This window comes from Rosa rugosa, chromosome 4, assembly GCF_958449725.1.
Source record: "Rosa rugosa chromosome 4, drRosRugo1.1, whole genome shotgun sequence".
NCBI lineage: Eukaryota > Viridiplantae > Streptophyta > Magnoliopsida > Rosales > Rosaceae > Rosa > Rosa rugosa.
The window spans coordinates 10,779,361-10,804,553 of NC_084823.1; the positions used below are offsets into that span (position 1 = coordinate 10,779,361).

At 39.1% G+C, this 25,193-nt stretch overlaps 2 protein-coding genes and 1 pseudogene across 8 annotated transcripts; 1 reads left to right on the forward strand and 2 right to left on the reverse strand.

Annotated features, from left to right (window-relative positions):
• Positions 1 to 11,890: 11,890 nt before the first annotated feature.
• LOC133744093 (disease resistance protein RUN1-like) lies at positions 11,891 to 24,161 on the reverse strand. Of its 7 annotated transcripts, none has more exons than XR_009863365.1 (12): positions 23,428 to 24,161; positions 22,139 to 23,240; positions 21,572 to 21,847; positions 20,676 to 21,451; positions 18,538 to 18,660; positions 15,355 to 15,456; positions 15,037 to 15,226; positions 13,960 to 14,130; positions 13,514 to 13,802; positions 12,864 to 13,049; positions 12,743 to 12,781; positions 11,891 to 12,640 (listed from the first exon to the last, which is right to left on the reverse strand). XR_009863365.1 is itself a non-coding variant. In XM_062172223.1 (4 exons), exons 1-4 carry the CDS (start codon positions 23,946 to 23,948, stop codon positions 20,981 to 20,983), a joined length of 2,370 nt encoding a protein of 789 aa, XP_062028207.1. In that variant the 5' UTR covers positions 23,949 to 24,161; the 3' UTR covers positions 20,675 to 20,980. The 7 variants fall into 7 exon arrangements, 1 of the variants encoding a protein (XP_062028207.1); XR_009863367.1 differs by having other exon boundaries at positions 12,864 to 13,078; XR_009863366.1 differs by lacking the exon at positions 18,538 to 18,660.
• Positions 12,392 to 15,755, reverse strand: LOC133744324 (RNA polymerase II C-terminal domain phosphatase-like 4). The gene is made up of 9 exons (XM_062172455.1): positions 15,718 to 15,755; positions 15,355 to 15,456; positions 15,138 to 15,226; positions 13,960 to 14,130; positions 13,697 to 13,802; positions 13,514 to 13,613; positions 12,864 to 13,049; positions 12,743 to 12,781; positions 12,392 to 12,640 (listed from the first exon to the last, which is right to left on the reverse strand). Exons 1-9 carry the CDS (start codon positions 15,753 to 15,755, stop codon positions 12,392 to 12,394), a joined length of 1,080 nt encoding a protein of 359 aa, XP_062028439.1.
• Positions 15,359 to 20,669, forward strand: LOC133744094 (omega-3 fatty acid desaturase, chloroplastic-like; annotated as a pseudogene).
• Positions 24,162 to 25,193: the final 1,032 nt, after the last annotated feature.

Consider the following 25,193-nt stretch of genomic DNA (forward strand, 5'->3'; position numbering starts at 1 on the left):
TTGTCAACATGTGCTCATGTAGGGTCCAGTAGATCATTTCACACTGATATCTGTTGCTAGAAACTAAATCCCACAGATTTTTTATCAGTGTGAAAGTCAGTAGGTTTAAAATCAGTGTGCAATAGCATTTTTGCTGGTAGTGAATGTTCCCTACAGAGAGTACTGCAGAAGAAGTAGTTATAATTTTGGCTCCACAAGCAATGGGGATACCAATTGCTAGCGTATCAGTCAAACTTATTACATAATTAAGTTCACATTCATATAGTCATTTAATTATTATCGGAATTATTTCAATGGTTTATCAAATACTTATCCATCTTTTTGTTTCATCCCAGCAGATAAAGCAAAATGTTTTGGAATTCCGACTTATTGGTTGGTTTGATATCTTTAAGTATTTATGATCTTTGTAGGAACTCAAAATATAAGCGGTTCAAGTTGAGCTTGTATTAATGTATAGTATCCCGAAATAGTATAAGTTTGTACTATGAAGCTTGAGGAGTTAAGGGCTTATGCACTCTATTACGTGTTCGGTAAAATATGTTGGATCAGAAGTACATTACTCCAAATTAAATGAAAAGGCCAAATAAAAAAACCAAAAATAAAAAACCAATGTCAAAGTTTTGGATTACGTTTAATGTTAGTGATGTGACTGTACATTTACTCAAATGAAGATAACTGCGAAAGTGCGGAAAAACCAGTTGCATAAATATGATGCATTCATGAAACCTTCTATTTAGGTTACTCCAAATTATGCTTTAGTTTGGATTATTTCACTGCAAGATGAAATAATCTAAACTAAAGCTGATAATATATACGTCCAACAATGGGAGAACCGCGTACTCTACCGTTCACAGAACGTACTATGCAATATTTTTAATTACAAAAGCTGATAATATATATGTCCAAAGTATTTTCCCGTATTTATATCATTAATACTAGACTCCAAACACACTCTATGGGTGTGGATAATTACGTGGAAAGTTATTCCACAGAATGTGGAGAAAATTGCTGCACATATTTTGCTTTTGATTTTTTTTTGTTAATTTTATTTATTTATTTATTTTTTTTTTTGAAAGGATTTGATTTAATTAGATATCAAAGCCATGAAAATAGGCCAGAGTCTAACAGAACTTACATAAGAAGAGCCGGAACAAACCGGATGTCCTATGTAAGTCACACATAAACTCATTAAAGTCTAAATGGTCGCTCGCTGAAACAGCAAGCCAACAAACTAAGTAAGAATAATCTCACTTCCTAAGGCAAAATCATTCATCTAGTCTAATCTGCCAGCACTCAATTGTGGTACACATATCAACTAGAAACATCTTAGAAAATATATAGAAATCACTCCCACTTGAGAAGGCTTGAAGTTCAGAATGTCTAGAAGCTTGTGGGACTTAAGCAAGCGCAGGTCCCTTCCCCGCAGGGTTGGAACCAACACCCTCTACAGCCTCCTTTGTTGCCAACAACCTCGGCATCAGGTTGCTCCTCGGGCCCTTCTGAAGATTCTGCAGTATAAAGCCCAAATTGAGTCCCCTATACACAGGCCCAATCAGCGGCCCATGCAGATCAGACCCAAATCCAGCCACAACCTCAGGCCCAATCAAAGTCAGCGGCCCAGTATCCAGCCCGGTCAAACCAGTGGTCAGCCCTAGGTCAAACCTAAGGTTCCCCGCCGGTTCTTCCAATCTCTCTTCTTGCTCGCAGCCCTTCACTGTAGTCACCTCCAGGACCGGTAAAACAATCCCAGCCAACTCCAGGTCCTGTCCAATCACCGTCGGCGTCACGGCAAACCCTCCTGCCGCCTTCGTCCGCCCAGATCTGACATCGACCAACCAACTCCGACACCACGACACAGGGCCGGATCGCCGACACCAAAGCCGCAGTTCCGATTCGATCCGCCGACCCACGGCCAAAAAAACACCCTCAGTTGAGAATCCCATCAACCGGAGCCTTCGAGAATCTTGGTCGAGATCCTGACGTCGTTGCAGAAGAGACCACAGACTCTTCAATCCCACGTCGCCGTTATCTCGCCTTTGCCTGGGCTGGAGAGCACGAGGCTCGCCGCCGCCATCACGAAAAAGAATTTTCGCTGTACCGGGTCGCTCCGCAGGTTTCGGAGACCCCTTTGCCATCCTTTTTAAGCTTGGCTCTTTTATTTATTTATTTGTGAATTGACCATTTTGTCTTTCTCAAATATTTCAGTTCAAATGTTTTTTTTTTAATATTTGAGGGATATTTTGGTAAATTTTTTTTGCTTTGGCTGACACACTATCGAGTCTACATGATGGCCGACGACATACCCCGAATCTCCACCCAAACCAAATGTCGGTTGAGTGGGACCACCTGAATATCATCGATGCCATCATAGTCACCTAACACCACCATCACCGACTTGTAGAACCATGGTTCTACTTACCAATTGGATCTTTGAATTGATAATGAAACCTTTTATTAGGCCAGATATTGAAAATGGGCAACATGAAACGATTTGAAATAGGCCAGATATTGAAAATGGGCAACATGAAACGATTTGGGTCGAGAACCGTTGGTTACTAGTAACCTTGCAACAAGGAACACATCAGTCCCCTCGTCCTTTTCCACCTTGAAGCTTAATCACCCTAGATAGCCAATGTCGCCATTATACAAGCTGCCATATCATCAATTGCCGCCATTGCAATTTGGATTAACAGGAAAGAGAGACAGATGAAAGAAAATTGCTAAGCTAAGAAAACCTGGTTGGTAAGAAATCATATTGGAAATGAAGATGAAAGGAAATCGGGGAATGAAGAAACAATAAGAGAGAAGGAGAGGGAAAGGAGGAAGGTATGATACGTTTCTCATTTATTTATTTATTTTTTAAAAGAACCATAGCTGTAAATCTGACATAGTGTTACTACAAAACCTTCCGCCTTTGACACTAGAGCCTATTTCCGTTTACCACCTCATTGTACCACATTCATCATCGTAGGATTTGGATATGCAGCGGCAACAGATGTGTAAAGACGTGCAAGGAGTTGATTAATAAATTATAAATTAAAATAAAATCAAGGGGAGGATTAGAGGAAAAAGGGTAACTACATATTATACAAGGCCATATTAAAAAAAAAAAAGCAAAAGACAAAAAAGTTAAGGAAATTCTTCACCAAAAAATTAGCCACAAAATTTAAAAAAAAAAATTGGAACATTTTTTTCCACCACGTTCTATAAAATAGCTACCCCAATAGTTTTCTCCCATACCCTATCCACACCCATACGATGTGTGTTTGGCTTCTAATTTATACTATTATTAAGAGAATAGAGTTTGTCAGTCAAAACAAAATTTTTTTACCAAAATATCCCTCAAATATTAAAAAATATTTGAGCTGAAATATTTGAGAAAGACAAATGGTCAACTCACAAATAAAAGAAAAACAAAACGAATTTAACCAAAAAAATTAAAAATCAAAACAAAATATGTGTAGCAATTTTCTCCACATTTTTTGGAATAACTTCCCAATGTTAAAGGAAAACTGAAATTGGGAGAGAATTGAGTCGTCCTTTCATTGATAATAGGGGCCTTTTTATATAAAGGATTACAAGACATAGAATCAGAGTTGTACAAGGAAAGATAATCGTACAATTAATCGGATATCTATGAATATCTTCGAGAATATCTCTAATTTTAAACCCTATTACAACTAGGTCAAGTAACCTAGAGTTTGGGCCAGACACATGTTCTGGATTTACTTGAACACTCCCCCTTGTGTCACCCAAATGTGGTGCTCTTCTCGTTGCCTCATTAAAAACCTTGCCGAGTAACAAAAACCCAGTGGGACAAAAATAACCTCGGTCGAAGGGGAAAAGGAGCACAACAAACCCTTCACGTTTCGAGACCATACATGTAGACATCTCCCCCTGATGACTACGGTCATGGGAGTTCGGATAACTTCCGCAAAAGACGCTACCAACATGTTCCTCGAAAGTGGAATTTAGGCAATGACTTAATGAGCAAGTCTGCCCCACGTCCTCATATTGAACCTAGTTCATTTTGATCTTGAGGAGAGTTCGCTGTTGCTGATTATCCTTGGTGTTGTCACTTTTGATGTAGCCTTGCTTCATTTGTTCAAAATAAGCAGCATTACCCTAAATGCTCGTAGGCTCATTTGTGGTAGACTTCAAACCACAATTGTTCGAACATGCGTAACTATGGATCCAATCCATATACATTTACGAACCACTTCGTGAAGAGCAATAATCTCTGCATTGTTCGAAGATACAACGACTAGGGTCTATTCTGTAGACCTCCAAGATATCACGGTCTTTACCTATGGTGAACACTTAACCAGTTTGGGAATGACCTATGTATGGGTCAGAGAGACACCCAATATCAGCAAAACCTTCCAAAATACATGTCGTTTTGGGATGGGGATAGTGGACACAGGCCACTGGCCACTGTTGCGGCGTTCCTGGTGTGTGATGGGTCCGAATCCATCATCTCTCTGTAGGGATAGAACAAACCCATATCAATCGTACATCTCAAGTACTGAAAGATATCTTTTACACCAATCCAATGGCGTCGTGTTGACGCAGAGCTATACCTTAGCTAACAAATTTACTGCAAATGAGATGTCCGGTCTTGTGCATTGAGTTAAGTACAATAATACGCCTATTGTACTTAAGTAAGGCACTCTTGCCTCTAGCACATCTTCGTCATCATCCTTTGGACGAAGAGGATCCTTTTCAGGATCAAGACTACGGACGATCATGGGGGTGCTTGAAGGTTTGACCTTGTCAAAATGCCTACCATCTATTAACACGATGCTCAAGTTTTAAACCGAGACATAATAGTACGTGTTCTCCCAAAATCCTTCATCTCAAACTCAGATTTCAAGTGTTCAGCGGTTTCCCTTAACTCTTTAAGGGCTTCCTACAAAGATCATGTCCAACATGAACCGCGATAGAATCTGAAACTTGTTATAGAAAGGCGCGGGCATATCCCTTCCCAATCAAGTAGTCACTTTAGTGAGCGTTTCAACCTTATTGCAAACGCGCTCCGTGGTCTAGAGCCACTTGACTTGGGTAAATGAAGTCCACCATGAACCTTCATGCATATTTAGTATCTAGATCCCCACAGAGATACGTAGTGACCACATTCGTAAGCTGCATGATCAGTTATTCGGAAACTACCAAACTGACAGGGTAGTGGAGTGCAATGACATCCATTACGATAGAATATGTCTCATCGTAGTCGATTCCAGGGCGTTTTATGAGAAGCCTTGCGCCATAAGGCGAGATTGCCATATCTTTTTCTCATCACGCTTTCTAACGAAGACCCATTAGTCAATAGGTTTTATGTTAGGAGGTGTTAGCATCACTAGCTCAAAGACCTTCCTCTTCATTAGAGAATCCAACTTAACCTGGATCACATCTTTCCATTTAGGCCAAATTTCTCTAAGTTGGCATTCATTCATCAACGGAGCGTGGTTCGATATCATCTGACTCAACAAACTCATGCGCAACGAAATGTGCAACTACATCATCAATTATGATGGAGTTTCTTTCCCACGTCTCATGTACACTAGTGTAATTTTCATAGAGCTCTATATTCTCAGGAATAGGTTCTGACGTTGAGGCGTCCCCCAACGATAACCATACCCCGGAAGATTCTCATGAGATGGATTTTGAGTCTTGATGATCAAATGATTGGAATGTGCCAAAGTATCCTTCGAACCCACGGGCCTCTTACGCATGCTAGCTGGGGCCATGACCTGTAACGCCAGAGTGCCACTTTCTTTGGCGTTGGTGCCATGCCTACCTCTGTGTAGGGTGGCGCTACGTCCTCTCGTAGGGACGTCCTTCCTTGCAGGCATATTTGCAGTAGATATGTGTGATCTCGTCATTTTTTTGGGGATTGAGATGAGACATAGTGGGGACAGGCCACGATAATTCCTGTCGTTCCTGCTGAACATCCATGTTCTTATCTCCCCCTAACGACGGAAAGACTGTCTCATCAAAGTGACAACCTGCAAATTTAGTGGTAAGGAGATCGCCTTGCAAGGGCATTAAGTGGCAGACGATTGTTGGAGTCTCAAATCTAACGTAGTTTCGCATTCGTCTGTAAGGACCCATCATAGAGCGCTGTGGCAGCGCAATTGGTACATAAATGGCACACTTAAAGATGCATGAGTACGATACTTGTACCCACTCACTAGCTGTAACGCAAAGGTAGATTGAGTGGCAGTGGGTCGTAGACGAATTAGCATAGTTGCATGCGATATTGCATCATCCCAAGCGGATATAAGAAGATTAGTGCGCATTACCAATGTCTGGGATACCATCGTAGTCGTTTCTGCGAGACCATTGGGTGTGTTCATGGGAATATGATGTCCAATATCAGTCCCAATGCAATAACCGTCGAAAGTCTTCGATGTAAACTCTCTAACATTGTCAATTCCAATTGACTGAATAGGATGATCCGGGGAGTGAGCTCGTTGTCATATGATATGTGCTAGGAGTGTAGCATAAGCAGCATTACAAGTGGACAATGGCATAACACGTGACCAGCGTGTTTGCATGTCAACCAACATCATGAGATATTTAAACGTCTGCAAGTTGGTTGAATCAGTCCACAGAATCCCCATGGATTCTATGTAAGAACAGAATGAGTATTTTCATATCCTTTGCATAGGACGGTCTTAGTCCTAATTTCCCTACGGAACAGGCTTTGTAAAATGAGCGAGGGGCCTTAGAAGCAACCAATGAGGATTTTGGTTGGACCTGAGAGTCAGAAACACTATTTGAAGAAAATTTGGTGATTGCAGCATCACCTAGGGCGCCATCACCATGATGGGCACCATCCATGGCGTCATGGATAGGGACTGTGCCAGCCCTAGGCTAGTGGTGGACTGCGGCGGCGCCAGAGGCAGGACGACAGTGACACTTAGTCCAGAAATCAACTTTTGATTCATGCTTCGTTTCGCTCGAGAGAAAGGATGTCCATGTGAAGTCTTTAGTAGACGGATCATCATATCATGACTAGGATGGCCTATCCTATCGTGACAAAGCCAATATGTGTCTAAATCCAAGAGATATTCTCTCATGACTTTATTGGATTTAATACCTCGAATAGTGACATAGAGTCCACTAGAGAGACACATAAACTTCTCTAAGATGCGCCTTTGTTCGCAATCGTTAGAGGCATTGCAAAGGAACTCATTTCCATTCTCTACATGCTTTTTCGCATGAAATCCGTTGGCTATTCATAGATGCGATTTGCCCTAGGAGCGTAGAGAGTTTCTGTGACAGTAATTAAGGTGCCATTTGGGAACTTGGGCTATTCCATGTCCTTGAATTAATACTAATGACCCAGCCATAGTAGTCACAAAGTAATATTCTCATAATCAAAATTGAGTCATAATGAAAAGAACTCGAAATTTTATTCATAAGCCAAAGGAGTACATCATTGTCTCTTAACCATTAGGAGAATGTAATCCAAATGCTAGCTAATGCAAAACAAAGGTAGTCGCTTGACTTCTTTCGGTAACTCCAAAATAAATATGATCAGGTGAGTAGAGAGATGTCGGTGGAGCAAAGCTCGCTTATGTACCACTTATCTCAAAACCTTCCTAGACATCATACTCATTTTGGATGAGCCTATGTGAAGAAAAACTAAACCAATGGCATTTACTACAAAGTATATGGCAATTGCCTATTACATCTCTTGGAAAAATAAAGACTTAGACAGAATTGGTGATCTATTGATCCCAGCCAGATTTGTAGTCTTCAACCCTTCACTCTAGATCATCTTCATGATCTTCTTGTTCCACATAGTGAGCATCTCTTGCTTCACAATATGCTTTGTAGGCGGTGGCAATTTCTTCACGAGCTCTACAAATGTGTGCCCAATGATCGGATACTCCACATCGAGAACATACATCTCTATGCTCAGACTCCATTGATTGAGGCGCTTTGAAAGCGTCATTTAGATGGCTTTTAGTATTGGTGGCGCCACCGACATGGCCAGAGGCGTTGCCTCCCTCTCTCTTTCCACGTTGACCTCTTCGGTTCCGTGTTTGCCTATTTTGGCGGTTACCTTCCCAAGTAGAGCGATTATATGGACCAGAACGTCCAGAAGTATCCCTAAGATTAGGGTTTCGCTCTTGGCGCCCTCTCTTAGGGGCGCGACTATAATTGGATTCCGAAATATGCTTTGTTTCCACGGATCTCGAATTGTAGTTCTTCACAAAGATGTTGTCATGCTTTTCAGCGACATTCATAGCTCCAATGAGCTCATGAAATCTTGTGATCCGTCCTGCAGTAACATCAATTCGATAGTTCTTAGCAACCATCAATGCAAAGACGGGGAAGGTAGAGAGAGTCTTCTCAATCAACATCGCATCTGTGATCTCTTTACCACAGAATTCCATTAAGGATTTAATGCGAAGTGCTTCCGAGTTGTAGTCAAGAACTGACTTGAAATCACAGAAGCAGAGGCTATGCCATCTCACTTCTAGGTCAGGAAGCAGGGAGTCACAGATGTTGCCAAATCTTTCTTCGAGTGAGACCCACAACCTTCTGGGGTCTTCTTCATTCATACACTCATACTGGACTGAATCATCCATATGACGAGTCATTAGGATGATGGCTTTCGCCTTATTTGCCTCTAAGCCTGCTCTATTTGCTTCCAAAGCTTGAGCTTGCTCAACAGTTAGCACATCCTGGCTAGGCTCGAGAATCGTATCCAGGATTCCATCAGCCTTGAGATGCTGGCGGACATCACGAACCCACTTGTGATATCCAGAGCCAGTTGTTCCCAATGGAGCAAAGTCCGATTTGTTCAGGTTACTGATCCTGAAAGAGAACAAGAAAAATGGTTGGTTTCGGAGCGGAAAAAGCTACCACGAAAACATATAAAATTTCGGAGCGTAGTCGCTTCCAAGAAATTAGGAATTTCTGAGCGTAATCGCTTCCAAGAAATTCAATTCCAAGAGGTATTGGATTAGATCGAAACAGTGACGTAAGTGGTCGATCATAAATTCTCTACAAACTCTAAGTTTGGAGATCTCAACAAGCTCCAAGCTTGGAGTGAGCACGAACCCCCACAGTTCAGCTTTTGGTCTCCCCTATGAAGAAGAAAGGGGGGTAGAAGAAGGGATGTTGCAAGTCCTCGAGAAAAAGAAGAGAAATTGAATTAAAAAATGGAACTTTTAGTAAAAAAACACCTCGAAATAGGTCGCCGGAAAATTTGACCGGAAAAAGTCACTCGAAATATGGCAGGAAAGTTGACCGTTCTGACGTGGCATGCTGCTAATGTGGCACTGGTGCTGACGTGGGAGATGACGTGGCGCTTTGCTGACATGGCAGATGACGTGGCAGAGTTGCTGACGTGGATAGTGACAGCATGCTGATGTCAGCGGCCTGGGCTGCCTTTTTTTTTTTCTTTCTCTCTCTGCCGTTTTTTCTGCAGAAGGTTCAGTGGGCCGGTTCACTGACTTTTAGGCCGGTTTTCACTGTTTTTCTTCCGGTTCCAGAATTCTGGGATCAAATCGCTGCTGCAGGAAAATTTTGGTAGCAATCGGAGGTCCGGAAGGTGGTGAACCGGTGGAGTATTTGCTGCGGGTGGTTTGGAGCTTCCGGTGGCCGGTTCGGTAGGTTTCCAGCCGGTTCTGGTGGTTCTGCCGCCGGTTCTGGACTCCTGCTGTGTAGGGCTTCAAGGTGTGATGTGGAGGCAGAAAAGGATTCAAGGTTTTGTATTCAAATTTAGGGTTTTTGCTTCTTGAATTAGGGTTTGGCTATTTGTTTCAGGGTTAGAGCTTCGTGCTGATAACATGTTTAAGGAAAACTGAAATTGGGGGAGAATTGAGTCGTCCTTTCATTGATAATAGGGGTCTCTTTATATAAAGGAGTACAAGACATAGAATCAGAGTTGTACAAGGAAATATAATCGTACAATTAATTGGGTATCTATGAATATCTCCAAGAATATCTCTAATTCTAAACCCTATTACAACTAGGTCAAGTAACCTAGAGTTTGGGCTAGACACATATTCTGGATTTCTTGGACACCCAAGTAATTATCCACACCCATAGAAGGTGTGTTTGGAGTCTAGATTCATTTAAAGAAAGGGGGAAAAACTGTAGCTTTAAATTTGCCACGATGCTATCGCCAAACCTTCTGCCTTTGACACCACACCTAGGGTTTGGATAAGTCGTGGGAACATATGTGTAATGACGTGCAAAGAGTTGATTACTAAATTTTAAAAAATAAAATAAAAGCAAGTGGAAGAGTAGAGGAAAATGGGTAACTATATATTATACAAGGCAATGTTCAAAAGAAAGAAAATAAAAAGAGAATACAAGGTATATGTCATGGACCAGTAGCAGGAAGCCAGGAAGGGGACGCCACATATAAAATACAATGGAAATATTCGTTGATGCCCATACCAAATAGAAGTGCTTTTTCTTCCTATCTCTTGTAGCTTTTCGTTTGTTTTGTATTGGTATATACTTGAGCTACTGAAAATTCGAAAAGTAATATATCCCCTGCCACAAGCAACCTTAGATTTACTTGGTCAATGATTTAGGCCAAAATTACAGGGTATGTAACTTGGGACCGAAATAATCACATTTGAGGGAGAAAAATGTCCTAAAATAATTGAGCCGGTTGAAATTGTAATTACGAAAAAACTACCACTGATTAAAAAAAAAAAAAATTGTTATTACAAAGACTGTTATGAACCTTCCCTTGTAAAGCTTAGGTTAGATTTTTACAGCTTCTTAAGCTTTTGGATTAGATTGTTGTAAACAAATTGGATTAAACCAATTGATGAGTGTAGATAGAAATTACAGAATATCCTTTAACCCAGCCCTTAACCTCTAAGATAAAATATCAAGTCGACTATGAAAGCAACATGATACCAAAGAGCCAGAGATAGACACTCCAATCGAAATGAAATGAAAACGAAATGAAATGAAATCTAAATTCCTGTAGAAGGCTTTTTGCAGAAGTTGAAATATAGGGAGAGAAGCACACCCTAAACTTAGAAGACTTTTTCCCCACTAAATGAAGAAACACAAAAATATCAGCATCGAAGAAGAAACACCTTGCTGCATTATAAAGGTCATCATTCTTAGCGGATTACAGGCAATGATCTCATATTCTACATTTCTGTTAAGTTTGGCATAAATCTTTCCAATGCATATTGCAGTGATCCGCTTCAATCTTCAAACTACTTGGTAATCAGTCTCCGGCTACATGAACTTGCAATTATTCAACAGGTGAGGTTTGGAAATTAAGGCCTTAAAAACTACTGCGTTGGAGATGTAACATTTTACTTGAGACAGACTTTCAAGATCCTTAGGAATTGCATCATGAGTTAAATTGCAGCCAGGAAACAGTAATGCTCTTAAGGAAGCCAGAGGAGAATATTTGCAACAATTTTCAAGGCTAAGTAGAGAAAAGTTTCAGGTTCTTCAATCTTCCTATGGAGGCTGGCAATGCTGTTATGGCTGTATTATTTAAAAGAAGAGTTGTCAACCATCTTCCCAATGCCGGCATCCAATCTCTCAAATTTCAAACAGCCAGAAAGGACAAGCGTTTCATTTGCTTTCAACTCATAGAAACTCCTTGGAAGATCCTTCAGCCTTATGCAGTATTTGAGATTTACCAAGGCAAGGTTTTAAGATCTCCAATGAACTGGTGAATTTCACACAAACAGTCTTTCAGGATCAGATACGTACTGAAGATTTGGGAGTTTTGAAAAGTCTGGTTATTATTTTAGGTCATGCGAATGACTGATATTAACAAACTTCAACTGGATGGAGGATGAAGAAGTCCATCCATAATATAAACCCTTTAAAGAAAAAACACATCGGCCATATTTGATGATTTATCTGTTCAATAAACACGTTTACAAACCAGCCATTAAATTGAAGAAAATATTATTCTAATCAATATTATGAGATAGCAAAAAGGTGTTGCTACTGATTCAGTAATTCTTGTACAATCAATAGACATGAGTCAGTGAACTGTTAGAACTACAAGAGCTGTAATGATGACAGATCAGCAGCTGCGGAGAAACAAATTAAGTAGCTAAAAATGTGTACCACCATATCCTCCTACTGCCTTGACATATCTTCTCTTCTTGTCAGACAAATCGGGTTGTGTGTATCTATATACAAATTCAGAGTAAAAGCAGCTGCTCTCTGGTGCTCTAGTTTTGAATCAGCATCAAAACTCACATTTGTGAGAAAAGATCTACCGCCCAAGTTTCTACTTCAACTTATCCACAACAAGGACAGGGTTAGTCATATCCAAAAAATAGCAAATCACTGGCTTTGGGTTTTCGATTTCATTTCAGTGACAGGAAACTTGTGTTCAGGTTGCTTTCGCCACTTATAATTTGCTGCTTCAAGCCACAGAGGATGGACCAAAAACTTGTTTTGAATTTTGATTTACTGCCCAGTGAGACTTTTCTGTTCCTGCATCTAATGCAACTACATGGGTCACTGATGAATCCACTTCGGTTGAACATATGGCTCCCAGCTGCTCCGCCATCTTCCACAGGAGATGATTATCAGCCTGGACTTTTGAAGGAATTATACGGCTGAAAACAACTTTGCACCCCTTCAAGACTTCCTTCCTAACAGTTTTCAGAACCTACAAGAATACCGATATCCTATAGGCAAAGCTCTCCAATAATATATATCAAACATAAGAAAGAAAGGAAAGAGGTGAAGTTTTAGTTAACGCAATATTCACCTGCCTTACGTCTCTATCTATAAGATTGCCTCCCAATTCCTACAAGATAGTTCACCAACAATGGATTATTACACAACAACACCACATACTTTAATCAATAGAGACAGCAAGATGTACTTACATAGAAGAAAATCTTGTGGATTCGCTTAAGAAGGTCAAGAACATTTGCAAGAGCGCCTTCAGGCTCACTCTCATCACTCTTCAACTCTGAAAGAGACTCACAAGTGAACCCAAATTGGGCACGACTAGATCTAAAGAAATGATATCTTTCCATCATAATTAGATTGTCCTTGTGCTTTATCCATGCCTACAATAACAGATAGCAACATCGAGAACCTATCAGAAGATTAACAAATTCACACATCATTAAAATGATAGCTAGTGCATCCAAAACATAATTTACTTGTATAAAATTTGTTTTAACATATTCTATCATACTGCTCGAAAAAGAATTGTTTAATATAAAACATGCAGAGATCATTAATTTGTGACTCTATCCAAACATAAAATCTATAATAAAAAGTTCATTTTCTAAACATTTCTTTTTTGAAAATATATATTGTTATAACATTAAGCAGTTAAGCTAGTAGTTCAATGAGAGGTAAAATAACTTGCTGGGCAACCCATGGGTGGAAGATGCTATATGACAATTTCAAACAAAGTTCTTCAAGGGAAATTCTGTTTAAACCACAAAAATTGGCTCCCCTTTAACAAGGTTAACTGGATATGAATGCACTTTAAAATTTCCAGTATTAACAAGGAAAAACTTACATTTTCTGTATCATCCAGTATCAGAACAGCACTTTCTTGCCCAACCACAATATCTAGACCCTTTTGATGTTTTTGGGTACCATCATCACGTGATATCACCCTATCACCAAAGTACTCTTTTTTTTGGGATCAAGCAACTTGGCCATTTCCAATGCATAGGCTCAATCACCCATATACATGTACATTTCAAACATTTCACTGGCTTTCTTCAAAAATGTCCTAATGAAGGGCCTTAACTTGGTCATCATACGCATACAGTCCAGTCTGAAAAGGCTGCCTTTCAACTCATCTGAAAGTATCATATTGCAAGCAAAATCAAAAGATTCAAGTCAATAATCCTTAGGGTAAATATACAAGCATACACCTAAGCAACCAAGAAATGTGTAAAAATGAAGCACTAAAGATGCTACACAAGAAGAAAGACTTCAAAAGACTACATAAAATACCTGGCAGCGAATCTGGTGGGCTCATCAAATATTCTTCTTCTGCCGTCATATGATTCAGCTGGGTGGAATTTAGCCATGTGTGATCAAGATCCAGTACCAAATAAAGTTTCTTATTATTTAGCGATTTCTTAACGTCCGTGTTGTGTAACCGGTCGATTGAAGTCTCAATCCCTGCACAAGAAAATGTTTCACACTACTGTATCACATCCAATATCTAATAATGCAAAATAAAGCTACAATATATGGAAATGGATACATGCTGGATAGGAAAGAGTAACTATATTCTTTGAGGTGGAGAAAAAATCATATTTGAAATAACATCCTGTGTTCAAAGCAATTTAAAACTTGGATGTTTATTAATTAGTTATAATATCCTGTGTCCAAAGCAATCAAAACTTGATGGTTATTAGACATGTACTCTCTAGCTTTCTCAGCCACAAACACACACAAGCAAACACACTCATTTCTGTGGGGGTTGAATCGCACACTAATACCTGAATACATGGTACATTCACTTTTCCCTAATAATCTGCTTGTCTCTTAAAGAGAAAAAAAAATTACTAGTGGAAAAGTTTCCCGATTGAAAAAACAAACTTTTATGTTTTCTTAAACAGGAGATACGTTTCCTCCGGAACACTTTTGCCAGAAAATGAGCGTTTCCTTTGTTTTTTTTCTGGCATTGTTATGAAATACAATAAAACTTTTTCATCATCATAACTGAAGCATAGTGAAAAAAAAAAAAATGTTCTAAAGTGTAAATTTCAAAAATCTACCGAACAACGTTTTTCATCAAAACAAACAAGGCCAACAGCAAAGCAGTTCATCAACTCTTTAGACAAACAACCAATAAACTTGATTCATATTTGAACATCTGTTATATATATATATATATATATATATATATATATATATATATATATATATATATATATATATATAGCCCACAATAACTGCACTTGACTTTTCAGCTTTCACCGATTTTTAATAGACAGGGAAATAGACCAATAGGTAGATAAACATAACCAAAATGAGAGAATAGGAGCACTGTAGTAAGTCTTTGAACAAAAGCTCACTTACTAAGTAAGTTGGTCTTATGTCTGCGTCATCTGAGACAGTTCAGAACACTTTGTACAGTATCAAGAAGTCTTCTTCCACTGTTTGGGGTTATAAAACAAAACACAACAGAATTTGTTCTGGAAGTCCTTGTGAAGTCGATCCATTAGTTTCCTCTACGCTTTCCAAATTATCTCCCTTACGCCTTTTTATCCTGCAATCAAGTCACAAATCATATCTAAATCGCTTCAAATAGAACTCTGACTTATAGTTTTACACAAATTGTAGTATCTAATAGAAACTCCTTCTGCATTAAACACGAAACAAAGAAAATCTTCACACCTGCTCTCACTTTCAACATCACTGCCATCACCATCACCATCACCATAAGCTTCTTTATCTTCTTCCTCTGGTAATGACTCCAAAGAACCGGACTCTAGTTCTCTATCAAGCAACCCGGCAAAGTTATCACTGCTAGAAGAGTGTACTGGCACTACTAGAATTTTGCTCTTAGACATCACGACAATTACATCGGTGAGGAATTCACGCGTTGTAAAAAATTATTTTTAACATCGATTTCTGAAAATTCGATTTCTATTTATATAATTAACATTGTTTATTACTGTTGACTGATGTCCATATTTTGATTTCAAAATTTTTAAAAACGCGGGCGGCTACAAAATTTTCCCACTTTAGTTCACTCACTTTATCTCCAACCTTTGCACATAAAACTTGCGACCCATTTTCTCTCTCGCGCTCTTCCCCGAAACCTGTCCCTCTTCTCCTTTCCCTCCCGCTCACGCTCTCTCTCTCCCTCTCTCTATCTCTCTCCCCTAGTCCCCCTCCCCTCCAATATAACCAAAACCACACAACCCTAGAAAATGAATTCGCAGAGATTTCTTTGTGGCCGGCTCATCTCGGAGGTGTAGCCTGGCGTTGACTCGTCGGAGGAAGGCGAAGAAGATGGTGGCTACGATGAGTCCACCCCGGTGGTCAGAGATCGGTGACAGAGGAGAGAGATTCCTCCAGATCCATTTTCTCTCTCCTTTCCCTCTCTCTCGTCTGTGCTTCTCTCTTCTCTCTCGTCTGTACTCTGGTCTCAAGTAAACTTAGAGGTAAAAAATTCAGCTAATCCATCCTCTTAAATCTTTGGGCCTTTATCAATTTTCACTCTTGAGTACTTGGACTTGGTCGGAACCAATGATAGGGTTCATTCTGTTTTTCAGGCAAAGAAATCCAAGGAGGATCTGAAGGAAGCCTGCTGGTATGGGTTTGCTTAATCTCAATTTCAATGCTATTTAGGAATTGTGCTAGTGTAATCTCAATTTCACTATGACAGATCATGCTCAGATGCTCTTGAACATCTTACGAATTTGGGCCATCTTCTTTTGCAGGTCTCTAGTGTTTCATGATTTTGTGGCGAAGTGCCTGACAAAAGAACATCGGGTTCGAGCGTGAAGAAGAGTGACGGGTCAGAGTATTTGGAAAACGGGTGGGATCCGGATATCAGCTTTCCCATCACATTTCGGTTAATTGTGAGTAGTAGTGGAGCCCTTTGATTATGTTTTTGATGATAAAGATTTAATCTTTAAGCCTAATTTAGTCATTGCTTAGTTTTGAATTGGGAATTTACTATGGATCACAGAGTGTCTCTATTTTGCTTCTGTTTTTCAACTTCCGAACTTTAGTTTTAGCTGATTTCATGCTTTTCGGGTAATGAATATTGCAATGATTGAGAGGAAGAATGGATTGAGAGTTATTTAGTATTGTCCGCAGAGAGAATGAGAGTCAATGGCGTTAATGGAGATGAAGAAGAGATTGAATTCGATCCGGGTTCACCTCCACCGTTCAAATTGGGTGATGTTAGAGCGGCAATCCCAAAGCATTGTTGGGTTAAGGACCCATGGAGGTCCATGAGCTATGTGGTTAGGGATGTGTTGGTGGTTTTTGGGTTGGTTGCGGCTGCGTTTATGTGAACAAGTGGTATGTTTGGCCTCTGTATTGGGTTGCTCAGGGAACCATGTTTTGGGCTCTCTTTGTTCTTGGTCATGATTGGTAAGCTCTAATCACTCCCCTAATTTGAATTTGTTGTTTTGGTGTTTGAAAGATTTTTTTTTTTTTGTAAATTTTTGTGTGGTGGTGGTGTTCATTGTTTGTGTGGTTTTGGATTGTGTAGTGGACATGGAAGCTTTTCGAACAATCCAAAGCTAAATAGTGTGGTTGGACATCTATTGCATTCTTCCATACTTGTACCCTATCATGGATGGTATGTTAGTGATGATTGATAAACTGTTTTGTCATTATGAGTTTTGTTTTCATGTGTTTGATCAGCATTAGCATAAGATGCATTAAAGTGTGAAATGATGATGAAATTGTGTAGGAGAATTAGCCACAGGACTCACCATCAAAACCATGAACATGTTGAGACTGATGAATCATGGCATCCGGTTCGTCTTTTTTCTTGTTTTTTTTTAATTTTTTTTTTTATGAATTCAATGTTCTTGTTCTGCTTTTCTTGAGGCATCCTGGGTTTCTTTATTTGTTTGAAGATGATAAAGTTGCATTCTTGCAGTTGTCTGAGAGAATTTACAGAACTTTGGATAAAACAACAAAAATGTTGCGGTTCACTTTGCCTTTTCCCTTGCTTGCATACCCTTTCTACCTTGTAAGTTTTGAGTGCTTGAATGTTAATCCGGCCCAGAAAATTCATGAAATTAGTAGCTGATTATTATTGGTTTTCTGCAGTGGAATAGAAGTCCAGGAAAGACTGGTTCTCATTTTGAGCCAAGCAGCGACCTCTTTGTCCCCAATGAGAAGAAAGATGTGATCACTTCCACTATATGTTGGATAGCCATGTCTGCTTTGCTTGTGAGATTATCATTTGTGATTGGTCCTATTCAAATGCTTAAGCTCTATGGAATTCCCTACTGGGTAAATTCTACATCTTTAATTTCATATTGGTTTACACTCTACTCTACAAGTAGGATTGCTTTTACCAATCCAATCAAAGTAGGACTCTGTTTCAATGTTAGGTGTTTGTCATGTACTAAACTACTAATCCAATAAAAGAAAATTTATATTTGATTTCTGCTTTAATGTTAGGTATTTGTCATGTGGTTGGATTTAGTGACCTACTTGCACCATCATGGTCACGAAGACAAGTTACCGTGGTATCGTGGAAAGGTACAAAACTGTTGCATTCATGATAGGGATTGTCTTCCATATCATACCACAACAAGGAACTAATTTCTCTGGATACTTTTCATCTAGTCTTGTTTAAGCTAGTCATATAGCTCGTTCAAAGTTTCAAGGTTTTGAAATTTCTTCCAAATGTTTTGGTAGGAATGGAGTTATCTGAGGGGAGGGCTCACAACACTTGATCATGATTACGGATTGATCAATAACATCCATCACGATATTGGAACCCATGTGGTCCATCATCTTTTTCCTCAAATCCCGCCCTCACTACCATTTAGTTGAAGCAGTAAGTACCAACGTGAATTTAATTAGAATTAATACACATACCTGCAGGTTGTTGATGCTTTGCTTCTTGAACTTGTAGACAGAGGCGGCCAAGCCGGTGTTTGGGAAATATTTGAAGAAATCAGGACCTCTACCGTTCCACCTACTCGGAAGTTTTATAACAAGCTTGAAAAAAGACCATTACTTCAGTGACTCTGGGGATGTTGTGTACTACCAAACCGACCGCGAGCTTAGTTCAAAGTAAAGCTTCAATCTTTAGTTAAGTAGACCAAAAAAAAAAGTTTCAAGTAGCAACATTTCTTGTGTTGGTCGTATTGCCATTCAATCATTCTGTGTTCCACAGTGTGGTTATTCCAGCCTGGTGAGTGGCAATTGTTAGTTGGTCTTCAACTGTTATTCTGAGGCTTTGCTTTGCAGTTGCTTCTTATTTCTTTTCTCTGCTGTTTTGGTGATTCATATGGGTTGCGTATGTCTTTTCCTTACTCAAATCAATATATTTTTTTCTCCTTTTCTTTTTATTGTATCTACAAACAGAGCAACTTGTCTTCATATATTTTATTTAGGAGACTTTAATCTTGTTCTTTTCTTTTGCTATTGTATATGGAGAAGTTTAGGCCATATGTCCCCTTCTCCCTACTCTTTGTACTGTTTTTATCAATAATATTAATGAGAATTTTCTTTTGCTTACCACTAGTATTCTCATTGTGATACTTTTCTAGTGTAGAAACTGATTTAGTAGTCACTTCTAAACTAGAAATTGAAGCAAAAAGAATGAAGACACAACAATTTGAAATAACAAACTGATGTTATAAATGACTCATGACATCAGTTCTATCTATAGAACATATGTCTAATACTGATATATAAATCACTTTCTTATGTAAAACGATGTCATAGTAGGATACGAAATCAGTTTTTTATAAATCAAACGATGTCTATAGTCATTTTATACATCAGGATCTTATAAGAAACTGATGTCCAAAGTCATTTTTAACATCGGCTAAAAACTGATGTCTGGGATTTCCTGATCTTTAACATCACCCACTAAGACATCGGATGATTTTTTTTTTAACATCGGTTTCTGGCTGATGTCTAAGACCAAAATTCTAGTAGTGCGGAGACTCGGCCAGACTCATATAAATTGTATAGGGAATCGAATACTTTAACAAATGTTCACCTCAAAGTCGATGTAAATAGAAGATACACATAAAGTACCTCAAAAAAACACCCCACAGAAAAGGATCAAGATTTCTACTATATTAAACCCCCAAAACAAAAGGACATAACTTCTCAACACTTAAGGCCGCAACAATACCAATATTTCTACTCGTAGAAAATAAGAACAATAAAGAATGTAGAAAGGTAGCAACTTATACTTTCACAGCTGATCAAAGCATTATTGCACAATGCTCAAAGAGCAACTAGGTCATGAACAACCAAATTGGTACCAAACGAAGACCTAACAAGTGATAAGAAGCTAGCAATTCGACTAATACTACGAGAATGAAAGAAGCGTAGAAATCGATTTGGGTGAAAGAAAGTAGTAAAGCGCGAAGGAAATCAAGAAGCCTAGCATTTATTTTATGATTTATGTTGCATTTATTTTACGACACAATCAAATTTAAACAGAGTACAGATCTCAAATCAAAGCTTAATGTCTCAACATACAGCCTGTTATTATCTAATTATTACAAAACTAAAGCTTTATAAGACACTTATTCCAGAACTAATACTCCCCAGATCTATGCCTCAATTTCTAGTTATCTATAAGTATACAATACAGGTTGTTCTTATATAGGTACAGCAATAGTTTTGATAGGGAGGTGATATAAGCAGAGGCTAATTCTCAACTAATAACTAGTTCAAATTATAGGAAGGCTATTTTAAAGTTCAGGGCTTCAAAAGAAATACTCTTTCAAAAACTTGAAAAACGTGATGCTCCTACTAGGCTAAACAACACATAAGATCAACAAATAAGAGTTTAATTGAAAACGATCATGGAAGAAGGCACTCACCTATTTCTAAGATGAAAAATCAAACCCACAAATGAAACAATCTATTGTTGATATTCCCAAATCAAAAGCACAAGATGAAAACCTAATTAATCGGCAAAAAAAGAAACTAAAAATTGAAATCTCAAAAACAAAATGTACCAGAAGAACCATGATTGATGAACTTACTGAGATTTGAATGGCGTGGTGATTTGTCACCGTTGGAGCGTTCTCATCCATGAGACATGGCAGAACAGACTGAAATTTGAGAGTGAGATGAGGCGCAGGATATCACAAAGAGAAATGGATGGGAGTGTAATTTTTCAAAGAGACGCTGAGCTGGTATTTTTAGAGTTTCATTTACTTTGTTCCGCTACAGTAGGATAACTTGATAAGCCGCTTCCCATAAGTTACACTCTTCATATTGGCTTCTGCAGCTCTGCTTATGGCTCTGAAAAAGCGACTTAATTGCCAAGCACCGGTTTGTCCATTCCTTATAATTTAAGAAGCTTACAAGCGCCCTCAATCCTGGCTGCTGATGTCTCATCCTGGGAAAATCGTTTTAGTCCACTCAGGCCTTGTCGAGATGAAAAGTCCAGGTATTGCAATTCATCTATCGAGGATGGTACTTCACTTATGGCTGTGCCACTTATAACAAGAGTTTTCAACAACCTCATTTTTCCTATATGCTTGCTCAACTTCTTAAATCTCGAACAGCCAGAAAGAACAAGAGTCCTAACAGAACGCAACTTATAAAAATCCTTCGGAAGGTCCTTGAGCTTAGTGCAGCTTTTAAGATTTAGCAAGGCAAGTTGAGAAAGAAGTCCAATGGACCTGTCAATCTCTGGCAAATTCACACAGTCTTTAAGGATCAAATACTGTAGATTTGGGAGTTGTGAAAAGTCTGGTGATTTTGTTAGGTACTGTGAATGACTGAGATTAAGTATCTCCAAATTCCAAAGCCGCTGTTAGACAACACCAAAAGAAGAATAAGGAAAAAAATCAAAAATCCACAAAGAAGAAAAGCAGAGAGTGATGTAACGTATTAAACCAGAGGGAATATGTTTGAAAGTTTCTTAATATACCCTGAAATGCTCCCAAACTCGTACGGGACCGCTGTACCGCAGGTCCATAGAAACCAGGTAACTTGCATCCCGAAACTCATCTCGAGTGATCAGAGAGGATCCTCGCAAGCAGAGCCATCTTAACTTTTTGGGAAGCTTGTTGCAGTCTCCAGTGAGTAGTACATACTTGAGTTGGAGCAATTTCAGTCCCCTCATGTTTCTAAATGCTCCTATACTGATACTCAAGATGTGAGATCTTTGCAAAATTAGAGCGAGTCCTTCAGTCTCTTCAGTTCCCTGTTAACAGAAGGCACTAAATTAAAAAAAAAAAAAAAAAAAAGGATTATTCGCATGTGAGAATATGATTTATCCACAGGCGTGCGGAAGAGTCATGAGTGCATTTTAACTTCCCTACTTCCACAATGATATGACTGGATTACGGACAATAGAATATGAAATTAATGAAGCAGTACTATTAGAATTAGAGATAGGATGGCTTTGCGTAATTGAGCACTACTTCTTCACTATTAGTATTAGAGATAGGAATAGGATGCCTATGCTTGTCTTGATTGGGCTGGGAGTACTTACAGATTCATCTCTCAAAACATCTATTACATCTTCTTGACGCCACAATCTACTACGTCTTTCAGGGTGGTTCGGGGATTCTTCACGAACAATTTCTCTGCCCATGTCTCGAAGCAAATCATGCATCATTACCTTGTCTTTTTCATTAACAGTTACGAGGCAACGTTCAGAGAGGACACTAATTGCTACACCTGCAGCAACACCACAGCCTTCCAGTATTTTTATGACATGGTTTTTGTCCATTCCAATGAAGAAACAACATATGTGGAGGAATATGTGCCTCTGCCACTCCTCAAGTGCATCAAAGCTTATTCTGAGCTTTGACTGAATTGTGTCATCAGGAATTTTTTCCAATTTCTTCAGTGTGCTCTTCCAATCTCCTATGCTCCTTCCAAAGAGGAAAGACCCTAAAATTTCAAGAGCCAGTGGTAAACCCCCACAGTAAGTAACCACTCTTTTTGAGAGTTCGATATAGTCTTCATTAGGAGAATAATTTTGAAAGGCATGCCGACTGAAGAGCTCAAGAGCTTCTTCTTCATTCATTTCTTGTGTCAGATGTATTTTATCCACTTTCACTAGTTGTAACAAATGTCGATCTCTTGTTGTTATAATAATTATACTTCCCAGACCAAAGGAATCACGGCTTATTGCCAATGCAGTCAATTGGTCCACATGATCGACATTGTCGACGATGACAAGTACCTTTTTGCTTCTAAGTCGTTCTTTGATCACATTGATGCCATTGGAAACATCACCTACCTCTATCTTGGTTGGTTTTAAGACATCAGAAAGAAGTCTTTTTTGCAGTGCAATCTTACCACTTGAGTCCTTTGCTGTTTCCCTAACATCTGCTAGGAAACTTCTACTGTCAAAGTCATGATAAAATTTGTTATAGATGGCTTTGGCAACTGTTGTTTTGCCGATTCCACCCATACCCCAAATTCCAACCATGCAAACAGCATTATCTAATCTAACACGTAAATATTCACTAATATCTTTAACACGAGAATCAATTCCAACAGGATAGACAGCTAAATTCAAGTATGGGGTGGTCAGCTGTCTGCATATCTCGTCAACAATGCTATTGATAAACTCTGCTTCATGCCTGTCAATTAGATTCAGAAGCAGAACTAAGAAGTATAAAGAAATCACCACATTGACTAAAGTATAAAGGAGAAAAGAAGGACCAAACTGAAAAGATAGGAAGTAAAATATATATATATAATAAAATAAAAAGGAAAAAAGAAATATATATATAAAATAAAATAAAAAGGAAAAAAGAAGAGTATTACCTATCAGCAATATCGAAGCCAGCCAAATTCGCCGCTCCTCTAAGAGCAGCTCTCCACCTTGCTATCTTATCTCTACCTTGATGTACTGTGGCTTCATGTCTCTCAAACGCATGAGCAAAGATACCGGTCTGGTTTCTGACATGTGAAGGATCGACATGATAGAATATTGGGAAAACCCGTTGCCTTTGTGTTTTTCTACACTCCATGATCTGCACCAGCTCCTCGAGGCACCAACTCGAATCCGCGTAATTTTCTGAGAAGACGATGAGTGAGATCCTACACCCTTGGATTATCTCCACCAAATCCTCCGCTATGTTTTCTCCCCTTCTTAGTCCCTCGGCATCCCTAAACGTCCTGACTCCGGCACGAACTAGTGCCGCGTAGAGGTGGTCCGTGAAGGTCCTCCGTGTGTCTTCACCTCTGAAGCTCAAGAACACATCGTACGTGTAGTTAGGGAACTCCGGTGGCCTTGAGTATGGTGGCCCCGATGGAAGCGATGAGGATGATGACGATGCCTTCATTGGAGTAAAAAGGGCTATGGATGCAGTGGTTTAGATTTGAGAAATGACGATGGACAATCGGTAAGAAGAGCAAGTGTTAGAATTTGTGGCTTTGATACCACTGTTGTAATTTGGTGCGGAAGCTTTAGAAGTAGTGGGCTAGGACAATGGGTTTAGGACTTCAGTTTTAGGAGCAAGAGTCTGGTAGAAAGAGTAGTTAAAGCAGAGGAGGTGTTTTGTATTAGAATTTGTGGCTCTGATACCACTGTCAGAATTTGTGGCTCTGAAACCACAAATTCTAACAGCAAGCTCAGGTCAGGTCAAGTAAACGGTTTGATTTCTTATTCAGAGGCATCATCAACGCGTTTCTTTCACCCAGTGACAGCGACCTTTTTTCTCCAGTTCTTGTTCATGGCCCCATGTTGGTTTCCACGAACACACCTTTTCTTTTCTCGTAATGCGTAGACATGGACACCGTATATTCTTGGCAATTTCAGACTCCGTTTTCCTTGGTCATTTCCAAGAAATGACTCGTAGGAAAGGAGGGATTAAATTGAACAGCTACCCCAGCCTTTTATGCAGTTAAATTCCAAGTATCCTATTATCAAAAGGAAAGGAGATGCCTTTAGCTCTAGAAAAAGTAGAAAAATGATTAATTACATTTTAGTTTCCTAATTATGGGGTGTTTTCAATTTCATACCAAAATATCAAAATTTTATCATTTACGTAGCTTAACTTGACTTTGTTTGTTATTTTCAATGATCAATATATAGTTTTAATGATAGTTTTGATTTTTTTTTTTTTTTGAAGAGCCCGAGGGCTAAAATATATTCATCATAACCCAGAAGTTACATATCATTCCGCTGCCATCTAGACAGATAAGAAGATAGTGGTAATACCCACAGTGGTACATAGAAAATAGACCTACTCATTGTACAATCAAATACCTAGACATAGCGGGATCCTCCTTTGGTACTACGCCGGAGGCGCTAGAAGGATCCAGCCCTCCCAACCTAACTCTTAACTAGCAAATCTAGTCGCCTAGAGACCTCAATCGATGTACAACTAGAGACACTGAGAATTAAGTCAACAAGACCAAGACCAATTGCTAAAACTAGATGCACAAAGGTGCCTAGACTGTTCCTGAATGTAGGGAATTATTGAAGACTAACCAAAGTAAATAGGGTCTAGGTCAAAACCAACCCAGCCCAAAATAGCAGCCTAATAGCCCCAAGAAAGAAACCCAACTCAGGCCCAACAATGAAC

Coding starts and splice junctions, on each gene's coding strand:
- LOC133744093 (XM_062172223.1), bottom strand. CDS start 23,948: ATGAAGGCATCGTCATCATCCTCATCGCTTCCATCGGGGCCACCATAC. Junction 23,241..23,427: donor GGCTTCGATATTGCTGATAG/GTAATACTCTTC, acceptor TCTAATTGACAG/GCATGAAGCAGAGTTTATCA. Junction 21,452..21,571: donor GAGTTTGGGAGCATTTCAGG/GTATATTAAGAA, acceptor GTTGTCTAACAG/CGGCTTTGGAATTTGGAGAT.
- LOC133744324 (XM_062172455.1), bottom strand. CDS start 15,755: ATGGGTCGCAAGTTTTATGTGCAAAGGTTGGAGATAAA. Junction 13,614..13,696: donor GCCAGTGAAATGTTTGAAAT/GTACATGTATAT, acceptor CTTTGGTGATAG/GGTGATATCACGTGATGATG. Junction 12,782..12,863: donor TCCACAAGATTTTCTTCTAT/GTAAGTACATCT, acceptor ACTATCTTGTAG/GAATTGGGAGGCAATCTTAT.